Source organism: Lepus europaeus, chromosome 6, assembly GCF_033115175.1.
Source record: "Lepus europaeus isolate LE1 chromosome 6, mLepTim1.pri, whole genome shotgun sequence".
NCBI classification, from domain to species: Eukaryota; Metazoa; Chordata; class Mammalia; order Lagomorpha; family Leporidae; genus Lepus; species Lepus europaeus.
The window spans coordinates 76,377,924-76,393,274 of record NC_084832.1 but is presented as its reverse complement, the minus strand read 5'-3'; the positions used below and the strand labels follow the sequence as shown (position 1 = coordinate 76,393,274).

The following is a 15,351-nucleotide window of genomic DNA, read 5'->3' as shown; positions in this document are numbered from 1 at the left end:
TATGTTTCTTATAGCAAACTGTTGTGCATGCAACACTTGTGCTCAAAGGGGAAGGCGCAGGATTTCCTACAATGAGCCACCTTATAAAGAGTTCTTTTTGTACAAATTAATCTATGTCACATTTAATTTAGTGTGCATAACCTCAAAACTGAGGCATTATTCCAATTTATAAAAACCACTTGCATAACTTTCATGCAAGTTTTAAAAATACAAAGTTTTCTCTCTAGAGTGGCTCAAAATAGATTGTTCATGGCTGCCTACATCTAAGATAAAAAGATTCTAAAACAATTGAACAGATTAGGCATATTATTAAAGGCGTTCAAACCATTACTTGATTTGTACATCTACTCAAACCTCTTCATCGGTCTTTATTCAGCAGTACATATGCACCAAATTCCATTTTAGAAGTTTCCATATCATTTCATAGAAAACAAAGTTTGAAAACAAGTAACATTTAAACACAGCATGGTATTCTACCACAACTGAAACTTTTTTCTTCTTCTTAATTACAGGACTCAACAAAATCTAAAAATGAACTATGCTGTAGATTTACTTCATGCAAAGATCTTTATGTTATCTCTGAAAATGAAAAGGATGGCCTTTTAAGCACATTTTACTGTTTTTTATATTATTATGGTAACTTGTGTACTGCAACACAGTCTATTTTGAGGGAAATTTATGATTTTTTTCATGCAAAAATCTACACAAATTAGTTTTGATGATATGGAAAGCTTTTCATAGCATCAAACATTCATCTGGTGCAAATGCACAGGGAAACCTTCCTGAAGTTTTCTGACTTGAGAAGCAACTAAAAAAAAAAAGCCATATTAGGTAAAGTAAATAAAAAAAAAAAAAAGAGGGTGGGATGGGGAAAGGGAATGGAGGAAATAGAAAACACAGGCTGCAGAGTAAACCAATGTCTGCTGCTAAACCGGTCTTTGTTTTCATGTCCAGTGTACAATAACACTTATGATCTCACTCTGATGATTTACTAGGTTTGTTATCAGCCCCCCTGAAGGCGAATCAAGCTTGCATGCGTTCACATACAGCACCACAACCACACTCTCGTACACAGTCACTCCAGGACTAGGAGTCTGCTTCATGAGTGAAGAGCCCTGGATTTGAAAGATGAACCTGGCTCTTTATCACTGAGCCAGACATTCATTCAACATTGTCCACTCACACACTGCTTCATAGCAAGGCCTGGGCTCATGTTCCTTTGAGTTATATGGGCATTCTTTTCTCTTTTATGCTTACGGGCTTGAAGATGACAATACTGCACTTTCCCCTCAATTGATATAGAGTTAAGTCAATGTTCCTTTCTCAGGCACTGAAGATCTGTGACCTGTAGCCCTTTTTACTTTGAACAACCTATATAAGCATCCATGCAAAGTTTTCATTACATTTGTCACTCATTCTCACTCGCACCCACTCGCCATCTAGACCTCATTTGGGCATTTTCTGTGATTCCAAATGAAATCTTCACATTTTCTTTCCCGATTTAATGCAGCAGCAGATCCCATGAGCCAAGCTTGATGGATCAAACCGTTTTATATATATATATATATATATATATATATATATATATATATATATATATCAGTGCTGCATTGTACCTAACTTCCACAACATCTTTCTAAAACTGGAACCCTTCTGTTGGTACATTGGCAGATGAATTGAAACCAAATGTTCCACCTTGGATCGCCTCTGGAACAAAGCTAGGATCTTCATCAATATCATCTGAAGAGAAGAACTGGTCAATGATCTCATAGGCCAATTTGTAGATGTCTTCATTTTCATGATTTTGAAGTTGTTCAATTTTCTCCAGTCCTCCACATTCTTCTATAAGATTGGCTATGGTTTCTGCTTCATCTTCAGCCATTTTTAATGTATTACTTAGTCCATCGAGTACTACTTGCACAACTTGTGTATCTTTTACAGTCAACAAGTTGCAAAAAGGTGGGATAACATTTTGTTGGATAAGGTAGGCCACTTGATCTTTCCTTCCACTAACTGTTAAATTCCTTATGGCCCAAGCAGCTTCTTTCTGAGTGCCCAAATCCCCCTTATCCAAAAGGTGTATTATCATTGGTACAAGATTGGCATCAATTACTGCCTGAACCTGCTGCTGATTTCCTGCCGTGATGTTAGAGAGAAACCACACTGCTTCTTTATTAATTTTCTCTTTGGGATGTGTCAGGAGTGCCGGGAAGTGTGAAAGAGCATCACAGTTCAAAACTACTTGCGTTTGCTCATCAGTTCCAGTAACAATGTTGCCCACAGCTCTAAGTGCAGCCGTCTGAACTTTAACTTCCTGATGGCTGAGCAGAGGAACCAAATGAGGAACTATTGCAGAGTCTATTACCATCTGTATCTGTTCATTGCCAGCATCAGTAAGGTAAGAGAGGGCCCACACTGTATCTACCAAAATATTTACGTCTGTATGATGAATTAAAACACAAAGGGCTGGAAGAATCTCTTGAATGGTTTCCATTGGTGGTGGTGGGTCTTTGTGGCGACATAAGTTGACCATAACCCAACTAACATTTCTTAAGAATGTTATAGGAATAGATGGACTTATGAATGAAAGTAAAGGTTTCACAACTCCAAGACTTATGACATAATCTCTACACTGGGGCCCATCACCTATGATATTTCCCAAAGCCCATACCGCTTGCTCACAGACATTCTGATGGGTGAATGAAGAAGCCTCAGGAAAAGTGGCACAGCATTGGACTGAACTACTGCTTGAGTTTGTTCAGAGGTTCCAGATGCAATGTTCGCCAAAGCCCATGCAGCTTCAAACTGTAAAGAAGGATTGTCATCTCTTTCAAGACAATGGACTAAAATAGGTAATATTCCAGATTTTGTTAAGTCACCAATTGGTGGATTTCGATCACTGGACAAAAGCTTTCTAGCAGCCTGAACTGCACTTAATTGAATTCCTTGGTTATCACTTGAAGCATTTTGAACAATAGCTTCTAGAGAGGTATTTTGCACTCTATAATCACCATCTATATCAGAGTCTTCACAGATATCTTCATGTGGTACATTCCTTCTCTTTAAGAGATGTTCATCTCTTTTATTCTTCCTTAATTCAACTACAACGTCATTTCGTTGTCTTCTCATAGTCTGAAAGAAGCCAGTCACAAAAGCTCACAAATTGTGTAACTCCATTTAAATGAAATGCCCAGAACAGGCAAATCTAAAGAGACAAAGTGGTTGCCTGGGGCTTGGGTAGTTGAAAAACGAAGAGTGACTGCTAATGAGCACCAGTTTCTTTTTTGAGGTAAGTGAAAATATTCTAAGAGTGATCCCGGTAATGGTTGCACAACTATGTGAATATGCGCAAAAGCCACTTTTAATGGGTGGATTATATGGTATGTGATTTATAACTCAACGCAGGCAGAAATGTAGAGAAAAAAGGGCTATTTTTTTCTGGACTTTGTTACTGGTATTCATCAGTTTTTAAATTTTGTAATTTGCAATTTTCTTCATTCTGCCTAGGCCCTGGCCTTCTCCTCCTCTCCCCACCCATGCCCCCGCCCTAACCCCAGCTCGATGGCAGCTCCGGCGAAGACAACTGCCGGGCCGGGCGGTGGCAATGGCGGCAGAATATGCTGCTGGCTGAGAGGGGGAGGCAGCCTCGATCTGAGGGCCCCGGCGCCGCAGCCACGCCCATCTCCGTCAACCCTGCTCGCCAATATTATTTATTTATTTTTTTGACAGGCAGAGTTAGACAGTGAGAGAGAGAGACAGAGAGAAAGGTCTTCCTTCCGTTGGTTTGCTCCCCTAATGGCTACTACAGCTGGCGCTGCACCGATCCAAAGCCAAGAGCCGGGTGCTTCCTCCTGGTCTCCCATGCGGGTGCAGGGCCCAAGCACTTGGGCCATCCTCCACTGCCTTCCTGGACCACAGCAGAGAGCTGGACTGGAAGAGGAGCAACCAGGACAGAACCGGCGCCCCAACAGGGACTAGAACCTGGGGTGCCGGTCCTGCAGGCGGAGGATTAGCCAAGTGAGCCACAGCGCCGGCCAAGAAAGGCTAAAAATCTTAGAAAACATTCAAGTTATATTTCTCAACATGATTTTTCCTTAGTGAAGACAATTAGTCATAAATGAAGAATAATCCAAAATTTCAAAGGACGTGGGAAACAGTCACTGAATGCAAATGGGCATAAGACACAAATCATAGATTTGATACTGAAAAAAATCAAACTTTGGATGAGAAACTGTTCTTACAGTAATAGAGTAAAAATATATAGAGAAAAGAAGCTTCAATGTAAAAGATCCAAAATATAGATTCAAGGAATTTCAAGAAAAAGGAATTTAAGTCATAGAAATAGTAATCAAATAGAAGCATCTTTTATCTTCCACAAATAAATATAACCTAAATCTAAAAACTTCATGGTATGAAAAAGAAAAACAAAAGTTACATTTGTGGTAGACTTTTCAGATTAAAGGACGGCTCTAGAAGTAATTAAGAGAAAACATTGAAATTTACCCACAAGGAGAAACAAATCAAGTTGGACTTAGAATGTTTCTCAAAATCAATGAATTAAAGAGGAGTCAACTGATGTGGCAAAATTCATTATTGTCTTATTTTAAGAAACTGCCGCAGCCACTCCAACCTCAGCAACAACCACCCTGGTCAATCAGCAGTCATCGCATCAAGGCAAGACCTCCCTTGCGGCAAGCATTTGGCACAGTGGTTAAGTCATTGCTTGGGCTGCTGGTATTCTCTATCAGAGTCCCTGGCTCTGAGTTCCAGCTCTGCTTCCGACCCAGCTCCCTACTAATGCAAACTCTGGGAGGCAGCAGATGATGGCTCAAGTACTTGAGACACTGCTGCCCATGGATGAGGTTTGGGTTGAGTTTAGGGCTTTTGGCTTATGCCTGACCCAGCTCTGGCTGTTACAGGCATTTAGGGAATAAACTAGGGGGTAGAAGATCTTTGTTTGCCTGTCTCTCTTTCTTTGTCTTTCAAATAAATATATAAATAATACAATAACTACGAAGACCTTCCATTGGCAAAAAAATTGCAGTTCACTGAAGCCTCAGATAATCATTAGCATTCCTTAATGATAAAGTATTTTAATTAATTAATTTATTTTCATTTTATTTGAAAGGCACAGAGAGGAGAAAGAGAGAAAGAAGATTGCTTCTGTTTGCTAGTTCATTCCTCAAATGCCCACAGTAGCAAGATTTGGGCCATGTAGAAACAAGAGCCTGGGACTGAATCCAGGTGTCCCACGTGGGTTTTAGGGACCCAAATATTTGAGCCATCACCTGCTTCTTCCAAGGCATGCATTAACTGGAATCTGGAATCTGGAACGCAGCTGAGATTTAAACCCAATCACTTTGATATTAGATGTGGGTTCCCAAGCAGGGTCTTAAATACTGCTCCAGAAACCCACTTAGTAATGAAGTAATTTTACAATTAAGGTGTGTCCATTGTGTTTTAAAATATAATGCTATTGCACACTTAACAGACTAAGTATAGTATAAAGGTAGCCTTTATATGTAATAGAATATAAAAAATTCATGTGACTCACTTTATTGTGATTGTGATATTTGCTTTCTACTGGTGTTCTAGAACCAAACCTGCAATTTCTCCAAAGTAGGCTTATATGTATATTGTAAGAAAGTGCCTAATGAAGTATGGAGACATGAAAGTCCCAAGATTGGCAAGCTGGAGACCCAGGAGAGTTGATGGTGTAAGTTCTGATCTGAATCTGCGGGTAGGAGACTATGTCCTAAGACCGTCAGTTCTAAGGCAGTCAGACAGACTTCCTTTCTCAGCCATTTTGTCCTATTCAAGTCTTCAGTGGATTTTGTGAGGTCTACCTACATGGGGAGGGTAATCTTTAGTCTATCTATGGATCCAAATGTTAATCTCACCCAGAATTGTCCTCACAGACATACCCAGAATAATATTTAACAAAATATCTGAGGTCTAGTTGACATGTAAAATTAACTGTTAGAGTATTTTTCTTCTAAAGCACAAGATTGATAAAATTGTGTGTAATGCAAGTAAATTTGAAATAAAGATGTTTGTGGTACAAAGGTAGCTCATAATTATTGTTAAGCATAACATTCTATGTAGGAACTTGAAGGGGAAAAGAAATATAAAATCCAGGAAGATTATTTAAATTAAAAAGGGTCCAGTAGTGTATCTGCATTACAAAATAGGCAGCCTCAAATCAATAGCTTTCCCATAGCTGTATTGCCGTGGCCTGAATGTGTCCATCAAAACTCCCCTATTGAAAACAATCCCAAATGCAACAGTGGTGGGAGGGGAGGCCTTCGGGAGGTGTTTAGGCCATGAGCATTTCCTCCAATGAGAAAATGAGTGCTGCTCTAAGGGCCAGTATGAACAGGTTTGCTTGCTCTCTTTTGGTTTTCTGCCTTGCATCATGAAGATGCAGTAAGAAAGCACACAACAGGTGCTGGTCCTTGATTTTGAAATCCCCCACCTGCAGAACTGAGAGACATTTCTATTCTTAGTGAAGTGCCCAGCTCCAGGTGTTTTGTCAGAGCAGTACAAAGTAGACTAACACATGTATATTAGCAACTAATTAAAAACTGCAATAATAGAAAAGCATGATTTTCACAAAACACTAAATTCCTCAGAATAATCTAACAAGAACTCCATGGGCCTTACATAATTTAAAACAAAATATTAGTGAAAACCATTTAAGAAAATATAAATAAATAATATATATTTATTCTTATAAATATGTTTATTTTATATTTATATAAGATATAAATAAAATAAAATATTCTTGATTGAGGAATTCTCATTGTGAACCTAATAAACTATGACATCTAACTCCGAAGTCCATTAGGAAGGATAAAGAAAAGCTATGGAATTTTGAAATATGAGCGGGGCATTTTTTCCTGAAAGTTATCAAATGTTCTGTGTGACAGCACACCATGTGCTGGCTCACTCAATGCTGATTTCAATTGCTTTTGTCTTGTCTTCTACTCACAGAGGCTGTGAAAGCCAAACACACATCCAATACCCTCCAAACTCCTGTGATTTCATAGATTTTCTCAAAGCTTAAGATGATCCTATGGCACAGATACTGCCTGTTCCGAAATGAGTGTGTGATAGCTGGAATTACAGTGGTCATTGCTAAGATTGGTGAAGCAAGAAGAGAGATGGATTAGGAGTATCTGCTGGTATCTTTAGCAGTTGATTCAGCCTTGGACTCTTATTGAGTGAAAAAAAAATTATTTTCCTTGTTGCAGGGATTTCTATTACAGTTAAATGCAATACACATTGATTTACTACAAAATTAAAATGTACTACATATGTTAAGAAAAGACATAGAGAGCTATTGGGCAGAAGAGAAATCCAGAAGCACAATTTGTGATACATTCTGAGATAATAACAAAGTCTAATAGGATATTCAGAGGAGGATTAATTATATGAATTATTTCCTTCAGGTAAATGTAGAGCTTCATGTAATATACACTAAGTTCCAGATCAAAGTCACCCATAAAATGCAAGACTCTGAATAAAAATATATTTAAAAGCAATCAAATTATTTAAAAAGATTAATTTATTTCTTAGAAAGGCAGAGTTACAGACAGAGAGAGAATGAGAAGACTTCTATTTGCTGATTCACTTCCCAAATGGCTTCAATAGCTGGGGTTTGGCCAAGCCAAAATCAGGAGCCAGGAGCTTCATCCTAGCCTCCCATGTGAATGGCAGGGGCCATCTTCCACATTAGCAGGAAGCTCAATCAGAAGTGGAGCAGCCAGCACTTGAACTGGTGCTTAAGTGGGATGTCAGCATTGTAGATGTAGGCTTAACCTACTGTGTCACAACACCTACCCAACAATTGCACTTTGAAACAAAGTGCATTCAACAATTTTGATCTGATCTCAAAGTAGAGAAAGAATTTCCAAAGTGTACACTTACTGAAAGAAATTCTAATGAAGATGTTGGTCTACTTGACTTCATAAGCATATATATTTTGTATGCATGCACAAAAAAGTGTAAAAGTCAAATAAGACAACGAAAAACATTTGCTTCAAATATGAAAAGTAAATGCTATTTTTCTTAGTTTGTAGGGATGTTTGCACATTAGAAAACAAAAACAGGAGCAGGCATTTAGCCTAGCAATTCAGAAATCTGCATCCCTCATCAACAGTGCCTGAGTTCAATTCCCAGCTCTGAGTCTTGATTCTGCCCTGCTAAAGCAGACCCTTGGAGGCAGCACTGATGGCTCAAGTAATTCAGTTTCTACCGTCCATGTGGGAGACCTGGATTGCATTCCTGGCTTCTGGCCCTGATGTGTCTCTCTCCCTCCTTCCTTCCTCCCTCTGACTCTTTCACTCTCTGGCTCTTGCTCTCCCTTGTTTCCCCACCCCCTGCCCACCTGTCAAATTACAGAGGAGGAGGAGAAAAAGCAGAAGCCAGAGGGAGAAATGAGCAGAGGACATTTCCAGGACAATTTGCGGAAGGAGAAATGCAGATGGCCAATCAGCATTAAACCTGTTCAAAATGATTAATAACCAAAGACACTCAAGATGAAACAAAATAATGAGACACTTTGAGTTTAGCTCATCAAAGAATGTACAAAGAGAAAATAATCAGAAATGGGAATCAAAATTTACGAGCAGATACATTCACGTGATTGCCATCACAGTTGAGTTATTTACAGTGGAATCAGACAAGTATTTTCACATAAATTTGAATTGCAGATTATTGCTTTTAATGCCTTAATGCCTTAAATTATTATAGGTTCATACTTCAAGCAAAAGTTATTTTTATGCAGTATATTGGCTGTCATGCACTTGGTGGGTCAGACAGTAGGCAATGGTATATTAAACTCTGTAGAAATTGATTTCAGTCTTGGGATTTTCAAAGCTAGGAGAGGCAGCATGTCCAATATGAGCTTGGTGCAGGACTTCTACTCAGGCTGAATACCTATGTGTTAAAAACTCTGACTGATGACCAGAAGGCACTCCGTACTCCAGGTGAGGAAAAACCTCGATTCAATTTAACCAAAAAGGAAATGCAGAAAAATCCTGATACTTACAATATACCTCAACATTATGTTTTCATTTTGTGTAATGTTTCCATAATACATTTTTCAAGAACTTTTTGAAGGCCCTATGTGCACACACACACATGTGTGTGTTTATGTGTTCACATGTTGTCAGTTAACAAGTAAGTATGCATTTGTTCAGTAAATATGTTATTCATTCATATTGTGTCTTAGAATAAAAGCTTGTGAAGTGTGTTTGCTGTGGGGGTGGGAAAATGGGAAGCAGAATATAGTTGTCCAGGAAGAGATGTCTCCCACTTCCTTGTTCTGCTCAGATTGAGTGACCCTTCCTCATTCCACCATGGGCAAGAGGGCAAATTCGGCAAGTGCAGGGGAGGGGGAGACGAATTCTACACCTGCTGAAAGAGACTGGTGACTGCTCCTGCTCTGCTTGCAAGCTGATCCAGCTCAGTCGCTGCTTTTAGTTCCTGCAGAAAGCCCAGGTCTTGTTGGACCTGCATGCTGTGCCAAGGGGATGGCTGCAGGGGGCTGTCCCGTTTATGCCTGAATCCAGTCTTACCGTGGGAGTGGACCTGGTGCCGATCAAGACTCTCTCTGGGGTGGTGACACTCCAGGAGTGTAAGCAGGCCCTGAGAAAGGAGCAGAATATTAGGAAGGTAGATGTTGTACCCAGTGAGAGGGCCCCAGTGTTGTGGCTAGCTGGGTTCATCTTGCTTCCTCACAAGCCCACTTGACACTGATGGCTCTGTGTTTGGATGTCATTTTTTGGCCCATGGTGGCCACTTCAGGGCAAAGATTTCTGTTCCAGTGACGATCAGCCCCTGCTATGGATCTTTCAACAGCCATTCCATCATGTCCAGGCTACCAAGCCCCGAGCTTCTCACCATGAATCTACATAGATCTTTGTAGTCTGCTGGGAATTCCTGGCTTCTGATAAGGTTGACAATAAATTCTTCAGCCCCAGTATTACCTTCAAGGAGGTTCAAATGCAGGCTAAGTCTTACCAAGTTGGTTACTAAGAAGAAGCCAAGGTTGAAGGCTATGCAGAAGCTGAGTTCATTCTTTATCATCTCAACTCCATCACTGACTTTTTTTGAGCTGCCAACCCTGCTAACTTCCTCTCCAAAGCCAGTGAAATCTTGCTAGATGATGATGTGTTGGTACAGCATCTAGACCACTGAGGACAAAGAGGCATGCGGCCAGGACATCAAAGTGCTGGGGCATGAGGAACTCAGCTTTATGAATTGGAGAACAAAGCTTTGGTAAGATATGACCAAGGAGCTTAAAGAGCAGGCAAAGGCATTGTGAGCTCAGGAGAGGAGGAAGAGGAGGAAGAAAAAGGTGATGATAAGGAGGAGCCAACACCTGTGTCCACAGAAAGTCATTTGAAGAGGGAGAGGGGTGAGGAGGAGCAACTGAACTGGATTTTGGTAGAGATGAAGGCCAGGGAGGTGGTAGAATTAAAGAGGAGGAAAAAGAATCTGCCGCATGAGCAGAGAAGGCAGTGGGAGGGTGTGGAGGTGACGATGGGTCTTCCTGGGGTTTCCATTGCGGATGAGGGGGAGACTGGCATGTTCTCTGTGTGGACCATCTGGAATCACCACCTGTTAGGGGAAATGGCACAAGGGGATGTGAGCACTGAGAACACACTTCTGTCTAATCTGCCAAGGGATGTCACGTATGTGTCAGATGAGGAGGAGGAAGGTGAGGTATCTCTGGACAGTGACCTGGATCCAGGGTGTGTGCAATTTGCTGAAGAAGCAGATATTAAAGAAGAGGACAAAGAGACTCTGCTGCTGCTATCATTGGAGGAAGAGGTGGTATTGCTGGAAGAACAGGCAATCTGTGGTCACAGAGGATGGTTTCCATGGGATTGAGGGTGATGCGGTTGAGGCCCTGCAGATCAACTAGGCTCAGCTGGTGTACCAGAGCCACCACCACCAGCACCACCCACCACCTTCATTTGAAGATGGAAGGACAGTCTTCCCCATTCCAGGATAAGGCAATGAGAGGCTCCTTCGAGGAGAGAAATTGCCACCAGCCCTGGAGGGAAGGAAAGATGGCAGTTGACACAGTGATAGCATAGCAGTGATCATGAAGAGAGATGGGAACCATCCTGTGGTTAGAAGCAAATTCATGCCCCCCACCCCGCAATCCCATAATATATAGCGCCTGTCAAAGACCAGGGAAACATCAGATACTGAGCCCTGAAAGTCTTGATTCAGGTGCTGTTATTGCTTCTTCCAAAATGGCTGAAAGAGACATGGTAGGGAATTTCTTCAACTGGTTTGCATTTAATGAGGATGAGAGGGAGCTGCTGGAGTGGTTTGTGCAGGAGCAAAAGCAGCACCAGGTAGGGCAATTGCCTGTTGACAAGAAGGAAGTGAAGCAGTACTGGAAACAATGGCAGGTGATCAATGCATGTCTCATTAAGAACGTGGTTGAGGCCAAGGTTAAAAGAAACAGAGGATGCTGAAGAAGCTGGAGCAGCCCAAGAATAAGACAGAAGCTATGGTGAGTGTGGGGGTGGGGAGCAAGGCATCTCAGAATAAGAAAAAGTGGCACAGCTGTGAAGTCTCTACAAGAATGCTGGGCCTAGCAGGAGAAAAGTCAAGTTCCAAAGAAGGTGTGGGCTGCAGGATGTTCTGGCTAGCCAGAGCTGGGGGCCACTTCCAGGGGTGGATTCGAGGATGAAGAAGGACAAGAGAGCACAGCGACATAAGGAGCAAAAGAGAAAACACAAGTGGGAGTGAGCTGACCAGCGAAAGGACTGGGAGCAGGATGTGGCATGGCTCACTCCACATCCTCACTGCTGGCCATGCCCTCACATCACAGCTGTCTAAGGAGACAATGAGGTAGCTGCATAGAGTGCCATGGTGGTCCTCAATGAGGAAGCTATAATCATGCCTGAAGAAGCTGTCTTGTCAGTGCTGTGAACCCATGATCCTTCTGAGAAGAGTGCAAGATACTGGATGAATATAGTCAAAGTGATTTGGTGTAACTAAGCATTTAGTTAAAGTTTAGGTGAGCAGGAACTCTTGTATCTCTGCGAGATAATGCTGTTTCTTTGTTGGCTTGATACACCCACCTTCCCAGGATGCAACTGTTGCATCTGGGACCAGGGCACATGCTCACCCCTCACCCCAGGTGTGTATCAGATTGAGGTATCACCCCATTCCTTAAAAAAAAAAAGATGGAAGGCAGGAAAGAGCTCTTTTTCTATAAGCAGACTGCTGTTTTCTCTCTTTCCACCACGGACTGGAAAGACCTGTCTTACTCTCTTAGAGGTACTATTTTTGGTTTTTTTAAATTTCTGTTCTTTACAAGCAACTCTTGGCCAACTGAAGTTGGTTTCTTTTCTGGGTGGGGTGGCTCATAGTTCTGCCAGAATGTACGCTTATTCCCTCACTGATAACTAAATTATGTTCCTATTTGCACTTGATACCAGCCTCTTCCTAATATTTCTGTCTCTGCAGGAGGAAAGTACCTGGATTGGACATTAATATATTCATTTCCCACATCAAAGGCTTTTTTAAATTATAAGGTTGTCTCTTTAGGCATGTGAGTCTCTCAAGCTTTCCTCCATCCTATGCTATTGGCTGAATAAAACCAAGATGATAGCCAGAAAAAAGAAAGCTCTAAGAAATATGATACCAGAGACAAGCTGCTTGAAAGACACAACAAAATGTTGAATATTGTAATCTCTGAATTATGGAATTTTGACTACTTCAGGTTTTCTTTTTTTCTGTCTTTCCCAATTTTCCATAGTAAATTTACTTCTTTTATAAAACCAAGGTGAAGAAAACTGTTTTTTTTTTTTTTTTGAGTGGTTAAATGCTATCTACATACTCCTTAATGCTTACTTTTAGTTTGAATGTAGGAAAATTCCTAAATGACCTTATTGCATTTACTATTGGGCCTTATTTATTTGTCCAGGCCAAGTCCACAACTCTGCTTTTTGTTTACTGGTTTATGATTTATAATTTCCCAACTCAGATCAGTTGCTTACCCTCTTTGCATTTCCAATAGATTCCTGTTTACCATATCCTATGTTGGCCTTAGTCTTCAGCCTGCTCCACAATATTCTTTCTACTTTAACCTTATGATATTTTACCTTCTCTACATCAAAACATGTGTTCCTAGTTTCTTATGCAGGACTTCTTTGGTGGCATCATTTCTTTTTTAATAAACTTCTGGTCTCTACATTCATGGAAATAAAGATATATAAGTGTACTTCAAAAAAGTTCATGAAAAAATGGAATTGGACTCCTGTGCAAAATTTTTGAAATCCAAGAATATGAGTTTTTCATAATATGTGTTTTCATGACCTTTTTGCATGGATTTCATACTTTTTTACACTAAGACAAACATTCTTTAATTTCATTTCTGATTAAACTTTAAAGTACCTTTATTTATATTCACTAAATGCCATTGGTGTGGAAGTAAGATCACCTTGTGGTGTGGGGGCTTAGCTCTGATTCTCTAACTCAGTGGGTCTGAGTGCAGTTTAATTGATTTTGGGTTGTGTTTTTTAAAGGACCTTAGGTGAATGGATTGTACCTGGAGTTGAGAATTAGTGAACTGGTTAACCTTGATCCATATTCTACTGTGATCCTTTTCATAATTTGGTGTGCACAGAAATCATCTGGAGATGTTCTTAAAATGCAGATTCTGAGTCATCCAAGCTAGGGCCAGGCCTGAGGCTCTGAATTTCTAGCAGTCTCCTGGGTGATGTTGATGATACTGTCCACATTCCACACTTAGAAATACCCCCATGTATTTAGTGGCCTTACCTCATTTTTCAGCTCCCACTGATGGATCCATCAGTGGTGAGCTCTGACCATGGCTCCAAGTGAGCTCCAAGTAAGCCTGTCCATATGTTACCATAGTAGCATAGAACAGAAATGTAAAGAAGTTAAAGTACAAATGGCTATGAAAGTGTATGACTATGTGGAAAAGCAGCAGTATTTATTCATGCCAAATAGGGTTGAATGATAGCTTATTTAGTCACTGGTTGAGTCATTCAAAAATACTGATTGAAGACCTGCCTCGTGCCAGACACTGTGTCAGCTCGTGTCTAATTTAATTACTTATAAGATGCTCTATGCTTTGCCATCCAGAGCATATTGATAGTGTGCTCTGAAAGTCAAATTATGAATAATGGCTTGCATTGATTTGCTTACTATTATTTGTCTTTACTTAGCTTTATTTTATTTGCTTGGCAGGACCAAAGGCTCTTCACAGGGGTGTCCCAGGAGATTGGAAGATGATATAAGGGCCTTTCATATTAATCCAATATCAGAAATGTAGTAGTGTAGGGCTTACGGAACACAGCACTGCCACCGATGTACTTCAGCTCCCTCCTTAGGCTTTCCAATTAGAATACCATGGAATTCCCTGTGTCTTAGTTCAACTTTATGCAAGAGGAATGTGCCCAATTCTTCTGTCTGTTTGGACTGGGTCACATTGTCCTAGGTTGCTCTCTAGCCTGTGGACAGGCTCACTTAGTGGGTCCACAAATGGGAGGAGAAAGGGTGGTGAGGTCAGCAACATGTGAGGGTACATCAAAACATTTGTGTCGAATGTGCCTTTTTAAAAATTCAATTTCCATGAACTTTTTGAGATAGTCTTATATTTGTAAAACTTAAATATTTTGTATTTTTACAAAGATAAGTCATTTCAACTTCTTTCAAGTGAACACTAAGAAACCTAAGAATCCCAATGTTTTATTTATAGTCGTATTAAATACAAAAAGCAGTGTCTCAAAAGCATTTAGTTTCTCAAATGATTTTCAAAAACTCTGGGAAATGAGTAAGTAATTGTCTAAAGACTTCTGGAGATTCTAAAGTTTCTCTTATGGGTAGTATCAACAAAATTTAATTTATTGTGAAGCTTTAAATGAAAACTATGCAATAACATTAATAGGAAAATGCCTAATCAGAAAGTCCCCAGCATATGAAACTTTTTAAATACAAGGAAGACCAAGGAAAGTCTTTTTTCATTTTTTAAAAAGATCTTAATTTATTTATTTGAAAGCAGGAGAGAGAGAGAGGTATCTTCTGTCCCCTGGTTCACTCCACAAATGACCACAATAGCCAGCGCTGGGCAAGACAGAAGCCAGGAGCCTGGAGCTCAATGCAGGTCCCCCGCGTGGGTGGCAGGGAATCAAGCACTTGAAGCATCACCTTCTGCCTCCCTGGGTGTGCATTATCAGAAAGCTGGAGTTGGAAGTGTAGCTGCGAGTTGAGCCCAGGCACTTCATTAGGAGATGCAGGTGTCCCAAGTGGTGTCTTAACTGCTATGCCAAATGCCGACCCTAAAATTCTTCT

At 40.5% G+C, this 15,351-nt stretch overlaps 1 protein-coding gene and 1 pseudogene across 1 annotated transcript; one reads left to right on the top strand and one right to left on the bottom strand.

Annotated features, from left to right (window-relative positions):
• Positions 1-1,585: 1,585 nt before the first annotated feature.
• LOC133762372 (importin subunit alpha-3-like) lies at positions 1,586-3,158 on the bottom strand. Its single transcript, XM_062195372.1, is given in 2 exon segments — positions 1,586-2,697; positions 2,700-3,158. Coding segments are annotated over 2 exon segments (1,491 nt in total). The 5' UTR covers positions 3,130-3,158; the 3' UTR covers positions 1,586-1,636.
• Positions 3,159-5,668: 2,510 nt separating this feature from the next.
• On the top strand, positions 5,669-11,775 carry LOC133762123 (pre-rRNA 2'-O-ribose RNA methyltransferase FTSJ3-like; annotated as a pseudogene).
• Positions 11,776-15,351: the final 3,576 nt, after the last annotated feature.